This window comes from Sus scrofa, chromosome 14 (genome assembly GCF_054392235.1).
Source record: "Sus scrofa isolate SSC_HxYL_T2T_F1_AM1 chromosome 14, Sscrofa_HxYL_maternal_Yorkshire_Landrace_v2.0, whole genome shotgun sequence".
Lineage (NCBI taxonomy): Eukaryota > Metazoa > Chordata > Mammalia > Artiodactyla > Suidae > Sus > Sus scrofa.
The window spans coordinates 135,602,226-135,628,528 of NC_139396.1; the positions used below are offsets into that span (position 1 = coordinate 135,602,226).

Consider the following 26,303-nt stretch of genomic DNA (forward strand, 5'->3'; position numbering starts at 1 on the left):
GGCTGTGTACTCTCCCACTCTATAGAAGTCACCTTATCTCTGGCTTGTGGACTTTTTTTGAGAGGCACTTTCATCACTTCATTTAACTTTGAAAGAAGTTGGAGGAGGGTTAGGACATGTGCTTGCTAATCATCCTTTTCCAGATTGCCTCATGCACCAGAATGGATTTTTATTATTGGTCTGTGGCTGCTACTGCTATAGCAAGATTTCAGCCTGACCTTCCAAAGCTGCTGGGGGATGAACACTGCACGTGGCTGACTGGGAACATGTGTCTTCTTCTTCCTTTTTCTTTTTTTTAAAGTGGACTTACCAGACCTCACTATGGTGGGAAAGTCACCCTTTCTTTCACTATACAAAACTCAAGATGTTGAACTCTTTTGCATAAGAATGATATAATAAAACTCATCTGAACTGGTCCAAGAGAAAAAAAGGTAGCATCTCCAAGCACTTCACAGAGAGCAGTGGCATCAAAGAACAGGACTCAGGACTGTTCCATAGGCAGAAGAGGAAGAGAGAAAATGAAAGCCATTTACCAAAGCAGTTTAAATAAGAGGATGGATTCTCACAGCTGGCCTCACAAAAGAGAACAAATAGGTCAAAGGGAACAAGTGATGGACTAGTTGAGTCCTATCCATCTGGCTGAGGAAAGAGCCACTGGTGGGAATATTGAGAAGCTGTCCATTAGGAAAAAGGTCTGCTTGGTGCCTCATTTGGTGAGCTGAATAGCTTTTAGGAACACAGAACACAGGATTACACCACAGCTGGCTGGCTGGCCCTGCCAGCAAGAGGCTCAGAGAAGAGTTACACTGATAAGGGTGGCAAAAAGGGACAGCAGGGCACAGGTGTTTTGTTGTTTTTGGTTTTTTTTTTTTTTTTGTTGGTTTTGGCCAGGTCCACAGCATGTGGCAGTTCCTGGGGCAAGGATCAAACCTATGCCACAGCAGGGACCCAAGCTACTGCAGTGACGACGCTGGATCCTTAACCCGTTGTGCCACAAGAGAACTCCTGTTTTTTAAAACTGGCTTGGTGAGTTTCCATCGTGGCGCAGTGGGAACGAATCCGACTAGGAACCATGAGGTTGTGGGTCGATCCCTGGCCCGCTCAGTGGGTTAAGGATCCGGCATTGCCGTGAGCTGTGGTATAGGTTGCAGACACAGCTTGGATACTGCGTTGCTGTAGCTGTGGTGTAGGCTGGCAGCTGTAGTTCCAATTAGACCCCTAGCCTGGGAAACTCCATATGCCGAAGGTGCAGCCCTAAAAAGGCAAAAAATAAATAAATACAAATAAAAATAAAACTGGCCTGGAGGCTATTTCTGGACTCTCACCTCACAAACACCCAGGCCCTCCAACTTGGGAGTAGGATGGGAAGGAAAGGAGAGTGTGAGAATAGATGTTTCACGTTGTGCTTTTAAAAACAGAACTCAAGAGTCTCATTTTGAAACCTCAGGTTCAATCCTATGCCACGCTAAAGCCCCATCTGTACTTTTATATAATGCAGAGTTCAGGCACTTTTCAGAGAAGAGGAAATCAGGTCAGACTCGAGGAAAAGGAACACACAACGTTATCTGCATCTCCAACTCATTCCATAGTATAGAAAAATCTGCTCAGAAATAATTTCTAAAGGCAAACAGAACTCAATTACTAAGGAAAAATCTTCCCTAAGGAGGGCTCATGTTTTACAGAGCCAAACAGCATCAAATTAAGCTAAACCCAGAGTTTGTCTAATTGTCAGTTTCAACCATTTCTAAGTTTTCAGCTCTTATTTTCAAAAATGAAAATGACTCTGTCTAAAATTTTTTTAAAAAGGAGTTCCCGCTGTGGCCTAGTGGGTTAATGATCCAGCTTGTCTGTAGCATTGCCAGTTTGATCCCCAGCCTGGCACAGTGGGTTAAAGATCTGGCATTGCCATAGCAGCAGATGTGGCTCGGATATGATCCCTGGTCTGGGAACTTCCCAGGGTGTGGCTGAAAAGGAAAAAAAAATTAAGAAAAAACAAAACCAAAAATGCCTTATTACCCACCCTAAAATAATAATTCACCAAAATTTCACCTATATACCTTCAAGATAACTAAATAAACCCTTCATTTGGCACAAAAGCAGAAGCCATCATTCTAGTTAAAGTGCTATCAACAAATCTCTTACTAATGCTTCTTAGCAGTCTGGCTCTTACCACTCCCCATAGAAGCTCTGCTATCAGAGAAAGGGCAATTGCTTGATTTTAGCCACCAATCAGGGTCACTCTGGGGAAAGCAGTGGCTTACCTGCTCCTCTGACAGTTGGGATATATGATTCACAGCAGCGTAGGATTCAATTTTGGGGTTAAAGTGGTTGATGATGGCTCTGAAACAAAGAATTAACATTAATATAGCACCAGATGGAAAAAGAGAATAAATGAACTAAAAACAAGTATCAATTACCCTCTAGTTTAGAGTACAAGCATGGGAGTGATTGTCAGAGGGTAACTGCCCTCTTATGAACATGAGGTCACATGGGGCTGAATTAGTAACTCTAAAATGGGAAGGGTTTAATAATTTATTAGACGGAGATTACAATCAAGCATCGCTCGCTGCTCTGCAAATGAACTAGATAGAGGAAAACCTTTCAACCAAAGAAAAAAACAATACCAAGCATCCTGCAGAGAAGAAACAGGTCCCAGGGGACTGTCCACTAGGGGGCCCTGGTGTTTCAGTCAGAAAGAAAAGTTATTTTCTCTGCTCTAAGTTGGGAAAACAGAGCATTCAGTAAAGCTAGACCAACATGTAGGCTAAATACAGTCTCTGAAGAAGTTGAGCTTTATCAAAGCCTAGAACCAATGGTCGTACTTGTTAATATTTCAAACCAAAATTTTATTTCCAGCCATTCAAACCAGAATTTGAGTGTCATTTTCAAACATTTCCCGTCCATCAATCTGTCACATTCAAGGTCACCAAGTCTTATCAAATCTACCTCTTAAAACTGAAGTAACACCTTGGTATAGGTCTTTGTCATTTCTGGTCTGGTGAAGCAGAAAAAGCACAGGTTTTAGATTGGAAGTTAGCATGAGTCCATAGTGATACAGAGTGATTAAATGAATGGGGAGAAGAGACAAACTTTTCTAACAGAACAATTTCAAATAATATGTGTACTCTCTTAATTAAGAGGTGTAGTTTAGTTCCCATTCCCACTGAGAGAAGGCTAGGCTTATTTCCAAAGAATAGAGTAGCAAAAGGGAAAAAGTAAGTTGACAATCAAGAATCCTGATGAATATTACCTTAACCAAGTGATGAAGGTGAATATTGTCAGTGATGTCATGTGGCTGCCATGAAATCCCCGGTATTATCTGATGAGGAGGGCACTTTACTTCTGTTACCTACTTTCTTATACTTTCTTTTCTTTTGCTTTCTTTCCTTTTTTTTTTTTTTTGGCCACGCCTACAGCATGCGGAGATTCCTAGGCCGGGGATCGAACCCATGTCTCAGCATGACAACGCTGGATTCTTATCCTGCTGAGCCACCATGGAACTCCTATTATATACTTTCAAAAACCTATAATCTCAGTCTAATCATGAGAAAAATATCAGCCAAGTCCACAATGGGGACATTCTACAAATGGCTAGCTGGTACTCCTTGAGACTGTCAAAGTCATGGAAAACAAAACTCAAGAAATTGTCACAGACCAGAAGCCACTGGGAAGACATGACAACTAAATGCAATGTGATACTGTGAAGCGGCTCCTGGAAGAGGAAGAGGACCTTAATGGATAAACTGATGAAATCTAAATAAAATATCGAGTTTAGTTAGCAATGTATCATTGCCAGTGTCCTAGTGTTGATAACTGTACCATATACATGGTAATGTAAAATGGGGAAACTAGGCTGAGGGGCATACAGAAACTCTGTGTATTATCTCTGCACTTTTTCTGTAATTCTAAAATTATTTTAAAATAAAAGGTTTATTAAAATGTGTGTGTATGATAGCATAATAGAAACCAATGTATTCTTTTAACATATAACTTACTAATAGTAAAGAATTATTTACTATTTAATCTAACACAGGTAATAGAAGTATAAACCAGAAACTTTAAAAAAAAAAAAAATCATGGTTTGGAATCCTAGCTTGACCACTTGTTCACAGCTCATGGCAATGCAAGATCTTTAAGCCAATGAGTGAGGCCAGGGATCAAAAATGCATCCTCATAGATCCTAGTCAGATTCAGTTCCACTGAGCCAGGACAGGAACTCCCAATGTTTGTTGAGGAGCTTCCTTGTGGTGTATCAGGTTAAGGATCTGGCGTCACTGCTGTGGTGCAAGTTTGATCCCTGGCCTGGGAACTTCCACATGTCACAGTTGCAGCCAAAAAAAAAAAAAAAAAAAAAATTGTCCACCTGAGGATGCAGGGTCAATCCCTGGCCTCGCCTCTGGTTTAAGCATCTGTTTAAAAAAAAAAGAAAAAAAAGTGAACTAAATCTTAAAGGGATTCTTGCAGTATTTATATAATAAAGCAATGTCAACCATCTAGCACAATGCCTGGCACACAGCTGGTGCTCAATAATAAATATTAAATGAATGAATAAATCAAATAGGACAGAAATGGGTCAGGAGCAAGAGGTGAGTTTTGTTAATTTTTCCAAAGACTACCAAGAAGGGCAGAGGTGTCATCTGCAAGTTAAGGTTGTGGCTTGGTCTAAATCTGAAACGTCAGCATTCCCGTCGTGGCGCAGCAGAAAACAAACCGACTAGGAACCAGGAGGTTGCGGGTTCGACCCCCGGCTTTGCTTAGTGGGTTGGGGATCTGGTGTTGCTGTGAGCTGTGGTGCAGGTTGCAGCTGCAGCTTGGATCTAGCATTGCTGTGGCTCTGGTGTAGGCCGGCAGCAACAACAGCTCTGATTAGACCCCTAGCCTGGGAACCTCCATATGCTACGTGGCTCTAAAAGGACAAAAGACAGAAAAAAAAAGTCTGAAATATCCATTGTGACATATTGGGATCAAATATTTTTCTCACTCAGAAGCCACACTTTAAGGGTTTTGGCAGGGATGACAACAGTCAAAGAGCAGAAAAGAAAACCAGGAGCCTAAATCTAATGAGAAGATAGGAGAAGCAGGTTTAGGGAACTAAGAATCTCACTAAATCTAGCAGCAGTACTAACTTAGTACAGAGTTTGAGTTATAGGGTCTAGTATTCAAGAGTGATGGGATTGAAGGAAATATAATACAATAACCAAAATCAATCTATTATTAGACCTCAGTTATTCTGGGTAAAATAATCTGCACTCTGTAAATACAGCTATTTCATGGTTTTATAGGGGTTTTTTCCTTAAATTTTTTAGTAAAAATTTTTTTGAAAAGTATTTTTAAAAAATCCTGACAACTGAACTAGGATTGTTTTTGCTTGTTTTGGGTTGGCTTTTTTTGTTTGTTTGTTTTGTTTTGTTTTTTGTCTTTTTAGGACCAAACCTGCAGCATATGGAAGTTCCCACGCTAGGGGCTGAATTGAAGCTACAGCTGCTGGCCTATGCCACAGCCACAGCAATGCCAGATCCAAGCCATGTCTGCAACCTACACCACAGCTCCTGGCAACACTGGATTCTTAACCCACTGAGAAAGGCCAGTGATTGACCCAGAATCCTCATGAACACTAGTCAGGTTTGTTACCCATGAGCCACGCGACGGGAACTCCGGGTTGCTGGTTTTTTGGTTTTTTTTTTTTGTTGTTGCTGCTGTTTGGTTTGCTAGGTTTGGAGATGGGAGAACTCTAAAGAACCCTAATGCCTGTCTTAATGGGATGGTAGCAGCCACTGGGGCCCAGCTGGCAATCCAGAGAAGCTGGTGAGGTTTGAAAAATGAAGGAAGTAATCCCTGGGGATGGAACAGATTGGGATGCTGTAATTCTACTCCCTTTCTATCTGAGGAATTTTCTTGCCAAGAAAGAAAGCAAGGAAGTAAGAAAAGAGAGAAAGGAGAAAGAAAAAGAAGGAAAAACAGTGGTGGGGAAGGGGCAACTAGGATCAAGAAACAGGAGAGGGAATGGGGAAAAGAAAGGAAAAACCTGGAAAGTACTATCTTCAAAAAATATCCCCAAATCCCCCCCCTTCTCACCATTATACCTGCCAAGTGTCAGCTGGGTCTATGGATACCCTGTGCTTGATTGCTTGATTCTGCAGGACGTATATGCTGATATTGTTTGGGCAAACTCATCCTAAAGGTATGACAGATTTGCCACCCTAGGAATTTGTATTTGTCTTTTTTTTTTTTTTTTTTTTTGTCTTTTCTAGGGTTGCACCTAGAGGTTCCCAGGCTGGGGGTCCAATCTGAGCTGTAGCTGCCGGCCTACACCAGAGCCACAGAAATGTGGGATCCGAGCCATGTCTGCGACCTACAGATACAGCTCACGGCAATGCCAGATCCTTAACGCACTGAGCAAGGCCGGGGATCGAACCCACAACCTCATGGTTCCTAGTCGGGTTTGTTAACCACTAAGCCACGATGGGAACTCTAGGAATTTGTATTTGGAGTAGAGATAAAATTACCCTCCAACCTGCCCTGTGACATTCTCATTTCAGAGCTTTCAGACCTCAGCAAGTGATGAAGGTCTCCCACCAGGCAAGCTGAGGGACTCTTAGGAAACCTAAGAGAGGTAGAACAGTATAAATCCTGTTAATAAACTTTAACTCGGTATCCACGAAGGACAAAGTTCCTTTGCTTTACTTTTCTTGCTGTTTATTTGGACTGTTACCTGTAAAATGTTAAGTACTAATCTGATTATCCAGAGATGCCAGGTGTAGAGCACTAGGCCTAGGCGGTAAGGAAAATTGTCTGACACTGTCTGCTCTCCCTCCAGGCTCTTTAGCAAGGTGTTTCAGAGAGGGTATGGAAGTTTCCTATTTAATTTCTCAGGACATCATAGTGCTGAAATGGAAATATGTGCTGAGACAGCCAAGAGAGGACAAAACACCAAAACCAGGCTAATTCAGCCTACCCTGAGTGATATAGCTTTGCAGTGACTGAAATAGTTAGCTTCTCCTTCTCCCAGAATTTTGGAGGCTACCAAGGCTCACTTGGGTTGTGATTCTACTCTGCCCCACTGGCAGTGGTCCTAGAATTAAACTTATTCCTGACTAGCTGTCAGTGGGAGAAAGACGAGATACCAGAATTACGGATGAAGGACTCACTCTCTTCTCTTTAGGCTTTCCTTCCTACTGATATCACCTCCAAAAGGATTTACCACCATCTCTTCTGAGCAACTGAGAGATGGGGAAGGGATCTACTAAAAGATTCTAACAGTAGCCCTTGCATTTTCACTGATCAAAACCCAGCAACTGTCCAGTGCTGAAGTCTAATTTTGAAGGTTCCACAAAAGAAAGGGCAATATTTTAGTATGAGAAGATGAATGAGCAATGTGTAAGTTAAACTGTCTCCCTATGCATTCTATCCAAAAAGGGCAGGCTCATAGAAGGTGAGTACTGCAAGAAGCACTCTGACTAGCCTGGTAGAAGCTGAAGCTCAGTAAGGAAAGAAAGTAACTGAAAAGACCAAGGAAAGAAGACTTGCAGGAGCAGGAGACTAGGATAGGCTTTATTATGGCACCCCCACTAGGTTTGTACTGAATTGTTATGTACTGAATATTTGCCTCCCACCCTGCCAAACCATATGCTGAAACACTAACTTCTAATATAATTGTATTTGTAGAGAGAGCCTTTGTGGAAGAAACTAAAGTTAGTCAAATAAAGTCATAAGGGTGGCGCACTGAACCAAAAGGATTAGGGTTCTTATAAGAAGAGATGACAGAGCTCACTCGGTCTCGATCTCTCCATCATGTGAGGACACAGACAGAAGGCAGCTGTCTGCAAGACAGGAATAAAGTCATCCAGAAACTATCCCTGCTGGATCCTGATCTGGGACTGCCGGTCTCTGAACTGTGAGAAAATAAATTTCTGTTTTTTAAGTTGTCTAGTCTGTGGTATTTTGTCATGGTAGCTGAGAAGACAAATATGTGGATGTTCTACTCGCCAAGAGACCCTGGCATTTGGCCAAAGGAGATCCCAAGCCAGAGTCAGTCTTAATAAAGTAGTAGAGTGGATAAAGTCAGCTTCGCATTCTGCAGGTGACTTTCTCTTTTTATACCCTTTACAATGCAGGTTATTGCATCCTTCTCTCCTATAAGAGGATCATTTTGAGGTTCCTATGCTACAAAGTTCTAACCACAAATGTCACAAATATAGCCACATGGGTTATCAACTTCTCAGGCAGTGTGGACCTGGTCCTTTGGCCTTTACTAGATGAGAAACACAGACTTTAATAAAGATCTTGCAGGGGGTTTTAAGTAGCCTGTGCCACAGAGAACACACACACACACACACACACACACACACACACACACACACACACACACACACACACACACACCAGAGACAATGCCTGAAAGGAAAACAGGATGGGCAGCACCATACATGGCAAAGAAAGATAGGTGTATTTTCCCTTTTATTTACATCTTGAGATTAGGAAGCTTTCATGCTAAAAAGCATTTTTTTTTTTTTTCTTTTTAGGGCCAAACCAGCAGCATATGGAGGTTCCCAGGCTAGGGGTCAAATTGGAGCTACAGCTGCCAGCCTATATGCCAGAGCCACAGCAATGCAGGATCTGAGCTGCGTCTGCGACCTACACCACAGCTCACAGCAACGCTGGATCCCCACTCCACTGAGTGGGGCCAGGGATCGAACCCTCAACCTCACGGTTCTTAGTCAGATTTGCTAAAAACTATTTTGGAAAAGGGGATTTAAAAGGTACAGGAAGGGAGTTCCCGTGTGGCTTAGTGGGCCAAGTAACTAGCTCTGTCACTGCAGCGGCTTGGGTTTGATCCCTGGTCGGGAACTTCTGCATACCATGGGGTGTGGCCTAAAAAAAAAGAAGAGGAGGGATAGGAAGAAAAGGTGTGAGTGGGCAGTGAATGAGAAAACAGCTGTTTAATACAAATAGATTAAGGCTTCCCTTTAACAAAGGCGGCAAAACAACTAAGTGAAAAAAGGATAATCTTTTCAAATAACAACCCTGGGACAACTGAGTATCTATATGCAAAAGAATGAAGTTGAACTTCTACCTCACAAGATACACAAAAATTATCTCAAAGTGGATCAAGGATTTAATGAAAGATCTAAAAACTATAAAATTCTTAGAAGAACATGACAGTAAATCTTCATGACCTTGGGTTAGGCAATGATTTCTTAGGATACCAAAAGCACAAGTGACATAGAAAAAGTAGGTCAAGTTAAAAAAAATTTGTGTTGCAGATGATACTATCAAGAAAATTAAAGGACAGTCCATAAAATAGGAGAAAATACTTGCAAATCATACATTCGATGAGAAACTCCAATGCAATACCACTTCACATCCAGTAGGACAGCAATTCTCAAAAAGACAGTTAACAAGTGTTGGCAAGGACATGAAGAAATTAGAACTCTCATATATTGCTGGTAGGACTGTAAAATAGGACAGCTACTTTGGAAAGTGGTTTGGCAATTCCTCAAATGTTAATACACAGAGTTGCCATATGACCTGGAAATGAAAGAATGAAAACATTCTTTCACATTACGTTTTCACAAAAACTTGTACACAAATGTTCATAAAAGCATTATTTATAATAGCCGAAAAGTGAAACAACCCAAATGTCCATCAACTGAAGAATGAATAAAATGTGGTATAGCTATAGTAGAAGACTGCTCAAGCATAAAAAAGAATGAAGTACTGACTGATAAGTGCTATCATACAAATGAACCTTGAAAATACTATGTTACATGAAAGAAGCCAGACACAAAAGGCCACACACTGTAAATTCCATTGTACAATTCCATTTATAGAAAGGTTCAGAATAGGCAAATTTATAGAGATAGAAAATAAATTAGTGGTTGCTTGATACTGAAGGAAGGGTTAGAGGAGGAATGGAGATTGACTGGTAATGGGTATGGAGTACCACTGGTGGGGACAAAACAGTCTAAAATTACATTGTGGTGACAGTTGTGTAACTTTTTGAATATATTAAAAAAACAGTGAATTATACACATTAAATGGGTGAATTGTAACATATGTGACTAAAATTAAAAAAAAAAAAAAAGATTCAGGCCTCCTCGACTGCAGTACTTCTTGAGTAAGCTGCTTACCTCAGTAACAATTCCACACAGAATTCACAGATCCTATAGTGTTTCACTCACCAAAATAACTTTCTTAGAGCTTGTATATGCTAGAGATGTTGGTGGCAGGAGGAAAAGGAGCTTATTGGGTGACTATTTTGTAAGTTTCAGCAGATAATCCAAGGAGCTTGTGGAGAAGCTTGTATGGGGCAGTACCACAAGAAGTAGCAGAGATATGGGCACTGGCACTGAAAGCCATGTGTGCAGGGAGGGCCAACCTTGCTTGGAAATAAGAAAAGCTCAACTCCTGGTAACAAGAATGATATCTTTAGATTAAAAGTCTGCATTTGCTGATCAACGAATTCAGCAAAGCAGCAGGATACAAGATTAACATTCAGAAATCAGTTGCATTTCTATACACTAATGATGAAATATTAGAAAAAGAATATAAAAATAAAATACCTTTAAAAATTGCACCCCAAAAAATTAAATATCGGGAATAAACCTGACCAAGGAAGTGAAAGACTTGTGTGCTGAGAACTATAAAACATTAATCAAGGAAATTAAAGATGATTCAAAGAAAGAGAAAGATATTCAGTACTCCTGGGTTGGAAAAATTAATATTGTAAAAATGGCCATACTACCCAAAGAAATCTACAGAGTCAATGCAATCCCTATCAAATTACCCATGACATTTTTCACAGAACTAGAACAAACAATCCAAAAATTTACATGGAACTGCAAAAGACTCAGAATGGCAAAAGGGATCCTGAGGAACAAAAACCAAGCAGGAGGCATAACTCTCCTAGACTTCAGGCAATATTACAAAGCCACAGTAATCAAGACAATGTAGTACTGGTACCAAAACAGACATACAGACCAAAGGAACAGAATAGAGAATCAAGAAAAAAACCTAGACACCTACAGTCAATTAATCTTCGACAACGGAAGCAAGAATATAAAATGGGGAAAAAAACAGTCTCTTTAGCAAGTAGTGCTGGGAAAACTGGACAGCCACATGTAAATCAATGAAACTGGAACACACCCTCACACCATGCACAAAAATAAACTCAAAATGGCTTAAAGACCTAAACATAAGACAAGATACCATCAAACTCCTAGAAGAGAACATAGGCAAAACATTCTCTGACATCAACCTTATGAATGTTTGCTCAGGTCAGTCTCCCAAAGCAATAGAAATAACAACAAAAATAAACCAATGGGACCTAATCAAATCGACAAGCTCTTGCACAGCTAAGGAAACCATAAAAAGAAAGAAAGAAAAAAGGAAAGAAAGAAAGAAAGCTTACAGAATGGGAGAAAACAGCTTCAAACAACGCAACTGATAAGGGCTTAATATCTAAAATATACAAACAACTTAGACAACTCAACAGCAAAAAAGCCAACAACCCAATGAAAAAAATGGGCAAAAGACCTGAACAGACATTTCGCCAAAGAAGATATACAGATGGCCAACAAGCACATGAAAAAATGCTCAACATCACTGATTATTAGAGAAATGCAAATCAAAACTACAATGAGGTACCACCTCACACCAGTCAGAATGGCCATCATTAATAAGTTCACAAATAACAAATTCTGGAAAGGGTGTGGAGAAAAGGGAAACCTCCTGCACTGTTGGTGGAAATGTAAATTGGTACAACCACTATGGAAAACAGTATGAAGGTACCTTAGAAAACTATACATAGAACTACCATATGACTCAGGAATCCCACTCCTGGGCACATATCCAGACAAAACTTTCCTTGAAAAATACATATGCACTTGTTATGTTCACTGCAGCACTATGCACAATAGCCAAGACATGGAAACAACCTAAATGTCCATTGACAGATGAATGGATTAAGAAGATGTGGTATATATACACAACGGAATACTACTCATCCATAAAAAACTAAATAACGACATTTGCAGCAACATGGATGGAATGAGACTCTCTAAGTGAAGTCAGAAAGAGAAAGACAAATACCATATAATATCACTTATATATGGAATCTAATATACTGCACAAATGAAACTACCTACAGAAAGGAAACATACTCAGGGACATGGAAAACAGACTTGTAGCTGCCAAGGGGGAGGGGGAGGGAGTGTTATGGCCTGGGAGTTTGGGGTTAATAGATGCAAACTACTGCTTTTAGAATAGATAAGCAATAAGATCCTGCTGTATAGCACTGGGAACTATATCTAGTCACTTATGATGGAGCAGGATAATGTCAGAAAAAGAATGTATACACGTATGTGTGACTGGGTCACCTTGCTGTACAGTAGAAAATTAACAGAACACTGTAAACCAGCTATGATGGAAAAAATAAAAATCATTAAAAAAAAAAAAGTCTGCATTTAGAAGTTCCCATTGCAGCTCAGTGGTAGTGAACCCAGCTAATATCCATGAGGAAGTGGGCTTGATCCCTGGCCTTGCTCAATGGGTTAAGGATCCGGCCTTGCCATGAGCTGTGGTGTATGTTGCAGACAAGGCTCGGAGCTGGCATTACTGTGGCTGTGGTGCAGGCCAGCAGCCGGAGCTCTGATTAGACCCTCCTGCCTGGGAATTTCCATATGCCGCAAGTGTGGCCCTAAAAAAAAAGTCTGCATTTGGCAAATGATGTCAGCTTTTGGCTGATGAACATAGAACTCCTCGGAATAAAATGTTTGGGGTAGAAACGTGGGAGAGGAAGGTTTCAACGATCTTGACCTCCTGTTTTCTTTTTTTTTTTAAGGGCTGCACCTACAGCATATGGAGGTCCCAGGCTAGGGGTTGAATCTGAGATCCCAGCCAGATCCAAGCCACATCTGTGACCTGCACCGCAGCTCCTGGCAATACCGGATCCTTTAACCACTGATCGAGGTCAGGGATCGAACCCACATCCTCACAGATAATAGTCAGGTTCATTTCTGCTGAGCCACAATGGGAACTCCACCACTTTTTCTTTTTCTGAGAATAGCTAGAGCTGCCCACATTACTCAGAGAGAGCCATTCATCTAAGAAATAGGAAGATTTGAAGAAATAAGGCCCAAAGGAAAGGAGAGGCATCTGGTGGAAGAATTTAGCGAAGAAAGGAAATATAATTTCTTACCAAACCCCTAGCTTTCCTCAAACTAGAACTAAATGCTCCATGAGAGCAGGGACCAAATTAATTTTGCTCACCAATATATTCCCAAGTCTTTAGCAAAATGCCTGGAATACTAAGAAAATCAATTTTTAAAACTGAATAAATTAAAGTCTAATAAGGTTTTTGTCCAGTCTCACCACAAGGAGGTACATGATCACCAACTATTCTCCAAAAGTACAAAAATAACAATAAAAATATCCCAGAAGAAAAGATGACTCAGCCATGAACAGCTGTACCCCAAAGGAGGAACAAAAGTTGTCACTGAAGACAGCAAAGCTTTCTCTCCCTTTTAAGTCATAACAGGAGGCTAGGGAAAAGCTTTCTGGCATCTCTTATTAAAAGTAAAGTAATACCTTCTATAAGTAAGCCTAAGTTTTGTTTGTTTGTTTGAGGGTAGGGGGAGAGGTGTGGGGGTAGTGTGTTATACTCTGGTACTGGGTCTCCTAATGCTACTGAACCGGAAAGTCCCAAAAAAGGAAAGGAAGAAGAAATAGGCAATGTCATAGAAAGGGAAATTGCTAAAGCCAGTCAACAGTAAGGGATGGCTCTGCCACCAAAGCACCTTTAAGGGCAAGAATCTGGGCCACCCTCCAATGCAACTGTCAACTTCTGACTGCTGAAGACAGGGGTCACTTATATAAACTGAAGCAAAATGAAGTGGACAGATGGAACACCAAGGCTGAGCTACAAACTGGCTGGGGACTTCTTGGTCCATTTTTAACTTATTCTGACTCATGACTCTGCAAAGTGGCTTTCTTTTTCCCAGTGCTGGGTGAATGATGGCTGAGACACATTGTTAATGTCCACCTTACCCAGGAAATGCATTGAAATATTACCTTAACAATGCAGGCAGTGTAGCTTAAGAGAATGTGGATTCTTCCTCATATCCAATGTGAATCTAAAACAAACCCTAAGATGCAATTTCTCAAAATCCCAGCTATCTCCCACAGACAGAAGCCTCTAAGGGTCTTTAATAAAAAAAAATAAATAAATAATAGTTTCACACAGAAGCTCAGAACATGGTGATTGTTTCCTTATTGAGATATTTGAAGAAAGCAGACTGTCTCCAAAAGCTGCTACGTAAATCCCCAGGCAGAAAGGAGAAAAACAGACAAAGGTTGTTTACAAGCAAATTTTCTGAGGAAACCAAAATAACTGGTATATTCAACATGGTACACACTACGAAGATTCTTAAAAGTTTCACCCGAAAATTATTCCTATAACTACTAGATTTATATTAACCACTGATAAAAATATATTTGGATTTCAAGCCCAACCTCGTAACAGCTATAGCCCTGTATTCTCAAATGCCTGTTAAGCATGTACATCAGGATATCAAGTTCTTATTTACATGGTTTTCTTCACACGGAATGCTATTTTTCTTCATCACTAAAAAGTCAAAGTCTTCTTTTTCTCTTAACTGAAAGGCCTAGTTAAAACACCGTTGGGAGTTCCTGTAGTGGCTCAGTGGAAAGGATTCTGACTGGTACCCATGAGGATGCTGGTTCGATCCCTGGCCTCCCTCAGTGGGTTAAGGATAGAGCATTGCTGTGAGCTGTGGTGTAGGTCACAGACTCCGCTTGGATCCCACGTTGCTGTAGGCCGGCAGCTGTAGCTCTGATTGGACCCCTAGCCTGAGAACTTCCATGTGCCATAGGTGTGGCCCTAAAAAGTAAAACAAACAAACAAACAAAAAACCTCACAACACCGTTGCCTCCTTGAACAAGGTGATATATGTAATGTAAAAAGCAAGACTTTAGAGGCAGTAGAACTGAGTTAAAATCCTGATTCTGCCACTTCTAGGCCATGTGACCTTGGGCAAGAGGTCATCTGGTTGGTATCCTTTCCGAAGCTTTCCTTTGTATTTTCCTTTATGACCATAACTTGCCCTAAAGGAAACATTTTTCCCTCAAGTAGCTTCCATTTTCCTAAACCCAAAGAACACTCCAGTGATCTATACTACAGAGCATATTCTCAGATAACTGCAATTAAAGATAAAGACTGTCCATAACTGCTTCAACCCGGGAAAACAAACATACAGGTTCAAGATGGGCTTCTGAGGAGTTCCCGTCATGGCTCAGTGGTTAATGAATCCGACTAGGAACCATGAGGTTGCGGGTTTGATCCCTGACCTCGCTCAGTGGCTCGGACCCAGGGTTGCTGTGGCTCTGGTATAGGCCAGTGGCTACAGTTCCGATTAGCCCCTAGCCTGGGAACCTCCATATGCCAAAGGTGCGGCCCTAGAAAAAGATAAAAAAAAAAAAAAAAAAAAAAGATGGGGTTCTGAGAAAGAGTGAAAGTATGCCTTGTGATATTGAGGCAGAATACTAACTCGGGAAGTCAGTGTAGGAGCATAGCCTTTGATGCATTCTTTGATATGGTTATTGATTAACATTTGTGGTTTAAGGGCTCCAGAGAGTAATATCCCCACAGGCCTTGTTTACTATGGGAAATGCGCCTTTCCCAACATGGACCCTAATATCTAACCCACTCCTCAACTGATAAAAAAGGAATGAGAGGAAGGGTGACTCAGTCTAAGGAAAGAGAAGGACAAAGAAATCATAAAACTTATGGGACATTCCACCCCTAAAACCCCTACTGGACAAGGACTTATAGAGGTAACTGGACAAGGCCAATGGGAGAAAAACGCATCTTTCTGGACCCCACATTGGTAACACCCCTCTTTAAGGGATAAAAACCCCTACAGGACAATAGAGCGCTGGGGGCTCTTCTCCTCCCTCCCAGCTGTCCTGGGAGCCATTTGCTTTCCTGTAATAAAGACTTTGCTTGCTTGCTGCCTGTGCATTTGCAGAGTTCATTCTTTGACTATGTGAATAAGAACCCGGATTCCGGTAACTTCTTTCTGGCATCAGTATGTGGTGGTGGTTAAAATGGTCCATCTGAGGTTGAGTTATTTAACATTTCTTTTCACCTTCAGAATTGCCTCATATACTCCCATTTCATGCAGTAATAAGCTTCTTTCTTCATGGAGTCAATGAATCTTCAGCCCATCCAATTCAACAACAACAACAAAAAAAGCAATTTCCCTTGATGCCTGTTAACAGCAGTGCATTACAAGCCTCAGAGACTTTGCTGATTAACATTAAACAAAATAAAACCTCAAATAAGAATAACTTCCAACCTTTTCACTTTGAAACTATCTATCTTGTCAAAACTTCAGCAAGTGACCTGTTAGGGTTGTCCCTCTAACTTATCTCTTATGTATCAGGTCTTAACCCTTTTATGCCAATTACCCCCTTCCCTATACTGCTGTTTCTGTGGCCATTCTTTACAGGATCAGAGACACAAAAAATGGAACCTTACTATAGAAGGCATTTTGACAGCCATCAGGAAGGATCAGCTGCTGGCCAATGCATCTAGTTGCTTGCTTTATTCAATGATCCAAGTCTGTAAATTGGCCATAAGAGCTTGATTTATTTGTGTATACAAATCTATTGATTGAGGGGAATGGAACAGAGAATGTCCCATCCTACACCATAATAACCCTCACATTTTGACTTGGAGAATGACTTGAGTCAGTATTCCTCTTGATTTCTAGGTGAGAAACACATGTACCACAGCAGGTAAGTTATTCACCTATTGGAATGTTTCCAGGATCTGCATTGGAGAAATGAAAGTTCACAATTCATTAACTGGAGAGAAACAAGAAAGAGTTAATGTGTAAGAAATGTACACAGCCAGAGGGGCAGTTGTTTCATTTTTTGCAACTGTGCATGGCTACGCATCTTGGCAGTTTGAGCTTTCTACCTTGATGCATGATTTTGCCCAATGTATGTTTCCACCTCATCACCTGCTAGAAATTAAGCAATTGGTTATAGCTACTTTGCTTGAAAGATGAACTACTTTCTAGTTACTGTGGCCCCAAACCATAGATTTAAGCCAAATAAGATGCCAGGGGCTTTATACTTTGGCCAAATTATTTCCTCTAGCACTGCCATGAGAGAAAAACAATTCCTTCCTGCTTGAGCTCTTAGCCTGACCTTTTTCACTATCTCCATAATCACAGTGAATGTAAATGGAGAAGAATGAACCACAGGAGATGAAGGAACCACAGAAGTCAAATGGACCATCTACATTTCCATAAAAGACATCATTTAATCCGCTCCCCTTAGAAATGTATGTTTTTCATCAAAGGTTTCTCTCAATAAATGAACAGAGGCTCTAAAACTTTCCTAGAATAAAATACCTACAAGATTAGCCTCCTCCTGCTCAGATCCCATTACTCTGTGCTAGAGATTCCCTTACTTTGTCTCTAGTGGCAGACTTCCTGGGCCCACAAAATGCAAACCTTAGAGAGCCTTTGCAATTAGTAGTTTAGGCCTGGATTTCCTATCTGCAGAAGCAAGGCCCCTTTATATGCTCAGAAACATCTAGTGAATATAAAGGAACAAAATGGGCCATGTTAAAATGTCTAATAGATTTTCTGCCCTACTTCAGGATACAAGAAAATCCTAATACATACCTAGGAGGACTTCTGAGGCAGTAGAGATCAGCTCAAAACCCCAAGAAATCATCAACTTTTAATTAACAATGAACATTCCAATCTCTTGAATATGACTTGAGAACTTTAAAAAAAAAAACCTGACGTGAGCCAAAAATCTGAAATATTTTAATTACACCTCATTCCCATTAGTGCAATTAATCAATTTATTTAAGACATTTCTAACTTTTAAGCATGAGGGGGCAGGATGGCAAAAAAAAAAAAAAAAGCAATTGACTAACTTAGGCTTCTTATCACTTCAAAAATAGAAGGGAATTAATTTAGTGGATCACATGCTAGACTGGGGAGAGAGGGAAATTTTCTGAGGATCCCAAACTAGTTAGAGAAAAAGAGCCACATGGATCCAAAACTAAATGAGAAGAGCTATGCATACACTTCAGTGGTAGAGAGGGAGGAATGGGGATCTCATGTGGACAAAAATAGAAGAAGGCTGTTAAGATTTCTGAGTGGTCCAGGGTGGGCCATATGGACACCATACTAGAAAAAAATGGTCCTGATGTTCACGTAAAGGAGAAAGAGGATGGTGGCCATACGGATCACATACCGGTTTTCAAATACTCCAAGTAAAGAGTGAAATTAAAAGACATGAAAAGGGGGATCCCAGGGGGATCTTTTAGAACTCCTTAGGAAAGGCAATCAGTGAGTATGCCAAAGTAATTAAGTTAGCGAACATTTACCATAAAGCCCCCATCAGTTAAGTGAACAGAGATGAATCTTATTACAGTGCGCTGTCAACTCTGAGCCTGCAGGCACTAACCACTGAGATAAGTAAGGCGTTACTGGGTCCTGTTTGCTCACCCACCCACTGTGACAGAGCTTCGCCTTTCTTGTCAGCTCTGAAAAAGCAGGCTGCTTTCCCCTGCTCCGGCTGTGACTTCTGTTGCCTTCAGAGAAGTGCTAGCACAAGTGGTTTAAGAAGCCTAGGTGTGAATAGTGGGGGCAGGTGGTGGGGTTGGCTAGAGAAAGAAGCTTTGAGAGGTAAAGTGGTTGGGTGTCAGCGAAGACGCAGGGGAGCTGGGTAGCAATTCAGTTAGTAAAGGTAAGGAGAATGGGTGGTTTATTAACTCAAAAAGTAAATGAAGAGTAGGATTCCCCATTGTGACTCAGTGGTAACGAATCCAACTAGTATCCATGAGAATGTGGGTTCCATTCCTGGTCTGTGGGTTAAGGATCCGGCTGTTGCTGTGGCTGTGGCGTAGGCTAGCAGCTGTAGCACCAATTTGACCCCTAGCCTGGGAACTTTCATGTGCCTCAGGTGCAGCCCTAAAAAGACAAAAAAAACCCAAAATAAATAAATAAATAAATAAAGGATAAACAAAGCTGCTCAAAGTTTTGAACCATTCTGCTAGGTGAAGTTAATGGTATCTTTTACACTAACAAGAGAAAAAGTTGGAGCTCCCGCTGTGGCGCAATGGGATTGGCGGCCTCTTGGGAGCCACTGGGGCTTGGGTTCGTTCCCTGGCCCTGCACAATGGGTTAGAGATCTGGTGTTGCTGCAGCTGCAGTCGCTCTGATCCCTGGCCCAGGAGCTCCATATGCCGCAGGGCAACCAAAAACTACCAAAAAAAAAAAAAAAAAAAAAAAAAGAGAGAAAGAGAAAGTTAAAATGCCATTGTAATATACTTTTTCCACCAGTAAAGAAATATTATGGAAAAATATTGTTTTTTCAATATTAACAGCAGCCTAAATATCAGCTTTATTAAGGAGTGAGCTCCAAAGCTAAAGGGTCAGATTTTCTCACAACCTCAACAGTATCTATTATTGACAAAATCTATTATTCTGTTCTAATATCAGTATCTATTATTGAAATGGGTATTTGATTTACAAATGGTATGCGATGCACCTTTGGCCCTATTTTTTTCTGCCATGAATTATGCAAGTCAAAATGAAAGCCCCAAACTGACTAAATGGCAATCTACTAAGTCAGAAACTCAGAGAGCTTCTACTCAACAAAAACCCTCACAAGAGGAAAGCTATAAGAGTCCCTGTGGGGACAAATTTAAAAATCATAAAACACACCTAAAAAACTCATTAAAGGCCATGTAGACACTCAGAGGAGTAGTTAAGAGTAGACAAGTAAGTAGGTAAGGCCCCTGTGTTCAGAAATCAATAAATCTCTATCTCATTATAGAGAGGAGTTCCCAAAGACACTGCTAAGGAACAGGCATGACCCCGCCTACTGAGGAAATGCCATAGAATGGGTTTGTGACCAGAACTGATGGAGTTCTCACAGCACATGCACATAGAAGGCACTCACATATCTGAGCTTCTCTCTAGGCCTAGAACAAGTACAAACAAAGAGCTGTGTTAGAAGATGATTTGCAGCCTAACTTTCTACCATTGCTCTTTGTTTGCAACAGGGCCTACACTTTCCTCACAATCAAAGGCAGTGGGAGGTGGGGAAAGAGGAGACTAGATGACTACTACTCAGAACCAAGCAGTGCTGCCCAGGAGAGGACTTAAATGGGAGGATAAATTTGGGGCCTGATTCTTTGACAGCACCTCCAGTAATAGCTAGTAAATCAGGGGGTGAGAGCCAGCTTCACACATTCATCATAATAGTGCAACAAGATGAAGGTCTTTGGGGGAGAGTCTATGAAATCCGGGGTAAGAAAATGAAGCCCATGTGGAGGGTGAGGCGGCTGGCTCTGGCAGATTGTCTCTACGGGAGGTTGGGTATAATTGTTTTATGCTCACACAGAAGTTATTAGCTGCTTTCTCTCCAATATAGCAGAAAAAGTGGTAAGCTTTTCCCCTCCTGAAAAGATGATGCTATCAAAAAGAGAGTTTTGGTTTCAAAATGATTACAGAACTTTGTTTATCCTGTATGCACCAGCTTAGGAAAAGAGAACTTCTATATTTTCTCCTCTTCCCTTATTCTGCAAATTGACTGCTTTCTCACATCGTGTAGGAACACTCTGTCCCTAGAAGAAAGTCCTATAGCATCTGAAGCTAACAGTTTGACAGCACAGCCCATAACTCAACAGTTCAGTTTGTGTGACAAACGTCTGAATATCTACTATGTGTAGGTACTATGCTAGGCAATGGGGAAGGGGAATGAAATTTGATCCCAAATAGCAAGGAATTTATACATGATGGAGGAGACATACCACAGACAGATAATCTCACTATGATGTTGTAAGGGCTAGAGAGACAAAGAACAAAGGTATTACAGGTGCATAGAGGAGGGGTATTAGCCCAACCTGGAGACATAAGAAAGGTATCCTGAAGGAGACGATGCTTGAGTGCAGTCTTGAAATTAATCGGGCAAGGAAAGATAAGAATGTTGACACATTTTCTTATAGGAATAGAGACTATTACCCAATTTTTACTAAATCAGACCAAAGAAACTGTCCTAGATAAGTTAAATTAAGGTTAATGTAATTTAAAAAACCAGCCAGCCAAGTTTTTCCAGTAAACCAAAGAGAAGAGGTATAGCTATTGTTTTAAATAAACTTGTTTTACATCTTTTTAGCTAAGGGGTAGCAAGATATCTTAATAAAAGCCATGAGATCTTTTGCATCTTGGGGTCCTGTTTGCATCTTTTTGCTCAGTGCTAACTCAAAGACGCTCATGGCAAGTTCTGTATCTCTTCTCCCCTAAACTAAATGTAAACACAAAGCAACTATCAAAGTTGCAGGCAGGCGTTTCACTCATATGGGAGTGGATGGATCTCAGCTGTGCTGTGTCCGCCCTCTTACAGTGTGTTCGTCTCCAGCTGGTCATGCAGCTGCTTCACTTAGAGCCAGACTGAAGCCTCCAGTCTCTGATCTCCACCAAACCACAATGAAGAGACTAAATGGCTCTGCTTTGCAGCTGCATGTTAATTGTAACAGTTTCCTTGGTTCTCTTTTGGCTTATTATAAGACAATATACATTTGGGAAGGTCCTCAGTAAGAAATAAACAAGAGAAACTTCAACATCATGAAGAATCTGAAAAAACACCTTAGTGCCAGGAGCAGAAAGACATCCAAACAGCTTTAACAGTAGCATGTGAACCAGCCTCAGAATACACAGATCCTTCTGCAGGGCCTCTAGCTTACATAAGTGACAGCAACCCATCACTCAACCAATGAGAGGGTTTTTTTTTTTTTTTAAGGAATCCTTAAAAATCATCCTTAAAATAGAGTGAATCTGCAAGATAAAAACAGCATTAATTGCCTTGACTTGTTACTTTAAAAAAGGGAAGAAAAACAATGCAAAATGCTATCAATAATTCACTTCAAAGTGGCTTTAGTTGTCTCAAAGCCCCATTTCAGATAATTAAAACCTTTTGGCTGTCCTCTTGTTACCCTAGAGGGAATCAGAAATCAGTAAGTTCTACTGTGTTGAGATAAACAATTCAGCTCATCATTGAGAAAGGGGGACTCTGGTAACAATTCCAAAGCATACTTTTTGGCTACACTAGGTTAACCCTGGAGATGCCAAGACCATATTTCCTGTTGTCTATTAAGATCTGAAGCAGACTTTTATAATGGCTCCACAGACACATTTGGGGAGTACTAACAGAGGGGGAGCCCTATAAGCACTTCTTAGGCATCTCGATATCCACTTCCCTAGTTTATTAGGATCTCAGATCAGCTGATGATTCTGGAAGACAATGGTAGCAGTATAAGACACTGGAATCATTCATTCCAGTCATCTATTCATGCACCTAACAAATATTTATTGTACCATGCTGCACCATGCTAGGGAAGAGATTCCAGAAGTAAAAAACGACAATAACCACCATGGTCTCTGTCTTTACGAGCTCACCATCTAGTGACAGACAGACATGTACACAGCTACACTTCAATGTGATACGTGCTCTGAGAAAGAAGTGTACAAAGCCCTATGGCAATGCAGTTGTGAATCATTCAGCCTCAAAGAATCCAGGAAGCTTTAACATCTGAGCTAGATTTTGAACAATTAAATAAGATTCTTCTAGGTTAAAAGAGGAATAGGAAGACATTCTAGGTAAAAAGCATGTGCAAGGGCACAGAGGTATGAAATTTAATACTCTGTGGTTAAGTCTAATTTAGGCCAGATCTTAGGATAGATGGGAAAGTGGTAGTAAATAAGGCTGGAGAGAGAGGCTGGGGTCAAGGTGTCATGTGAAGAAATTTGGACACTATCCTATCCTTATCAATGATGGGAAATCACACAAGGTTTAAAATCTGATTATTTTTCTAATGAAATATTTTAGACATAGAAAAGAATGCAGAAAAGAATATACTAAATGTTTATCCAATGTCCAACTTAAGAAAGCATTACAAATACCTATAAAATTCTCCATATACCTTTTCTTGACTGCACATCTGTTTCTCTCTTCCCAGAAGTAAATACTCTCCTGATTTTGGTATTTATCATCCCTATAGGCAGCTTTATTCTTTCACTAAATATGAATAAGTCTATAAGTAACAGAGATTATTGGGTTTTGTTTTTAATATGTGCATACTTCCTTATACTCTGCTACTTTTTTTTTTTTTTTTTTGCCTTTTAGGTCTGCACTTGCAGCATATGGAAGTTCCCAGGCTAGGGGTTGAATTGGAGCTGCAGTTGCTGGCCTTTGCCACGGCCACAGCAACCCCGGATCCAAGCCATGTCTGCAACCTACACCACAGCTTCTAGCAATGCCAAATCCCTAACCCAGAGTGGGGCCAAGGATTGAACTTGCACCCTCAGGGATACTAGTTAGGTTTGTTCCCACTGAGCCACAGCAGGAACTCCTGCAACCTTTTTATTCAACATTCTTATTTGTGAAATTTCTACTGGTTTGTGTAGGTCTCATCCATTTTCAGTGTTGTATAATATTCCAGTGTGTTAATATACTACAATCCATTCTGTTGCTGGAAATGCAGGTGATTTCCAATTTTCTTGGAACTAAAAACAATACTTATTAAGTGTTCTTATTTATATATCCTTGTGATCATTTGGGAACGTTTCTCAAAAAAATATACTCAGGAATGAAACTGCTATATCCTAAGGTTTGGGCAACTTGAACTTTATTAGATACTGCAAAACTGCCCTCAAACATGGTACCAACATACCCTACCAGCAGTATAATGACTTGCACTTTGAAAATTTAACTCTTGTGGAGTTCCCGTCGTGTCGCAGTGGTTAACGAATCCGACTAGGAACCATGAGGTTGCGGTTCGGTCCCTGCCCTTGCTCAGTGTGTTAACGATCTGGCGTTGCCGTGAGCTGTGGTGTAGGTTGCAGACGCGGCTCGGATCCCGCGTTGCTGTGGCTCTGGTGTAGGCCGGTGGCTACAGCTCCGATTCGACCCCTAGCCTGGGAACCTCCATATGCCGCGGGAGCGGCCCAAGAAATAGCAACAACAACATCAACAACAACAACAGACAAAAAAAGACAAAAAGAGACCAAAAAAAAAAAAAAAAAGAAAATTTAACTCTTGTGACTGAAAAAAGGTTATGAGACCTTGAACTAAAATGGCAGTTGTAGAAATGAACAATTTACCTGAGAAATATTTAGGAGGTAAAGCTGAAAGCAATCTTGAGATTTTTTTTTTCTTTAGGTATCTGAACAGATGATGATACCATTAATTGAGGTAGTAAATATGTGAGGATATGGTTCTTAAATTAGTATATTTGATAAGGATAATCTTTGGAATGTCAACTTTGAGGTACTTGTAGGACCTCTAAGTAGGGTATGAAGTTCAAGAGAAAAGACCATGCTGGTAGTAAAAACTGAAACTTGTTCACCTAGGGAGCTACAAAGAATCAGATATTCAGGCTCAAAACAGTTAAGAAAAAAATAAAGAGAACAGCACTTTCTATTAGTTAATACTAGTTTCTCATTCCAGAGGGGGAAAAAAAAGGCATTTATACACCCCATGATAGAAGGTAGGTACCCTTCCCTTAAACTAACTCTACATCTGACTCTCCACTTCTTTAGACTAAAACCTTCAGCCTAAGACAGAACAAGCAGGTATGAAAGCTGACAGCTTCATAACACTAGACCTCAAAGAGCTACCAAGCTGTGCTTTAACTGTTACTACTGAAGGGTAGATTACCTGACATCATGTCTGACAATGGAAATAAGCCTTAGCTCCTTTGAGTGTATCCTACTCAGGTCCTTTAAGCATTTCTGTAATTTTCTGTGTTTTGAACTTCTTGCTCTTCCAGAACCATGGAAAGACGCTTTTTAAGCAAGAAGGACATATTTACCTAGAAATTATGATGAATACTTCTTCATTCTCTGCCTAATTTCAACAAAGTGTGAACAGAAGCTCAGGAAATGGAATAGTTGTGATCCAGGAGTTTCATCCTAGTAAGATACAGGAAAAGTTGGGAATCAAATGTGTTACAAATTCAGCAGTAATTGACCTTAGAAAAAATGCAGGGTTAAAAACCCAGAGTTATGTTCTACTAAAACAACGTGTTGGCCTCTTTATTTTCAGAAAGAAAGTAGAGGTACCTAGTGCCTATAGAAACAGGCTAAAACACCACACTTCAAACCCTACGGTGAGAAAGAGTCAACTGTCACCCCTGCATTATAGTGTGAAGATGGGTGTTAATCAACCCATCATATCTAGTTTTCTAGACCTGTTCTCTAGCCATTAGCCACACATGGCTACTGACCAGTTGAAATATGGTTAGTGCAACTGAGGAACTGAATTTTTATTTTAATTCATTAAACTAAAAAATCCAAAAGCAGAGGAGTTCCCTTGCAGTTCAGTGCATTAAGGATCCAGCATTGTCACTGCTGTGGCTTGGGTCTGATCCCTGGCCTGGGCTTATACATGCCACAGGCATGGCCAAAACAAACAAACAAAAAAACTGCAAAAAACACTAAAGGAGTATAAAATATTATTCTGGAGTTCCTGGCATGGCTCAGCGGAAATGAATCTGACTAGCATCCATGAGGTCACAGGTTTGATCCCTGGCCTCAGTCAGTGGGTTAAGGATCTGGTGTTGCCCTGAGCTGTGGTATAGGTCGATGACATGGCTCGGATCTGGCGTTGCTGTGGCGGTAGCATAGGCTGGCAGCCACAGTTCCAATTCGACCCCTAGCCTGGGAACCTCCATATGCCACAAGTACAGCCCTAAAAAGACAAATAGATGAATAAATAAATAAGTAAAATATTATTCCATTAAATACAACTTTGTTTTTGAAGGACTTCATTTCACTTTAATCACTTCATTACATGAGATATTGCTGCTGTATTATGGTGTACAATGGGCGTGTTGTTTCTAGTACTACTTAGAAACACATCACCAATCTAGCTGCTATCAATGGACTGGTTCAGCTCAAATGACTTTCTATGTACAGATTTAACACTGTAAATTTTTGCTGTTGTTGATTTATTTATTTATTTATTTATTTATTTATTTATTTTGCTTTTTAGAACCACACCTGCAGCATATGGAAGTTCCCAAGCTAGGGGTCAAATAAGAGCTGCAGCTGCCAGCCTACACCACAGCCACAGCAACACCAGATCCCCAACCCACTGAGCAAGGCCAGGGATAGAACCCACACCCTCGTGGATACTACTTGGGTTCATAACCCGCTAAGCCACAGCAGGAACTCCCAATGTAATGCATT

General features: G+C 40.7%; 1 protein-coding gene across 10 annotated transcripts in view; it reads right to left on the reverse strand.

Annotated features, from left to right (window-relative positions):
- The window catches only part of ARMH3 (armadillo like helical domain containing 3), a 195,404-nt gene that overhangs the window by 44,165 nt on the left and 124,936 nt on the right, over positions 1-26,303 (reverse strand). For 4 of the 10 annotated variants that reach the window (XM_021072731.2, XM_021072732.2, XM_084995206.1 and 1 more), the window contains one exon: positions 2,262-2,340. In XM_021072731.2, coding sequence (XP_020928390.1) covers positions 2,262-2,340 — 79 coding nt within the window. Of the gene's footprint in view, positions 1-1,155; positions 2,341-4,237; positions 4,410-26,303 lie in introns of those variants that run through there. The other 6 variants (XR_014826797.1, XR_014826798.1, XR_014826799.1 and 3 more) reach the window with 3 other exon arrangements.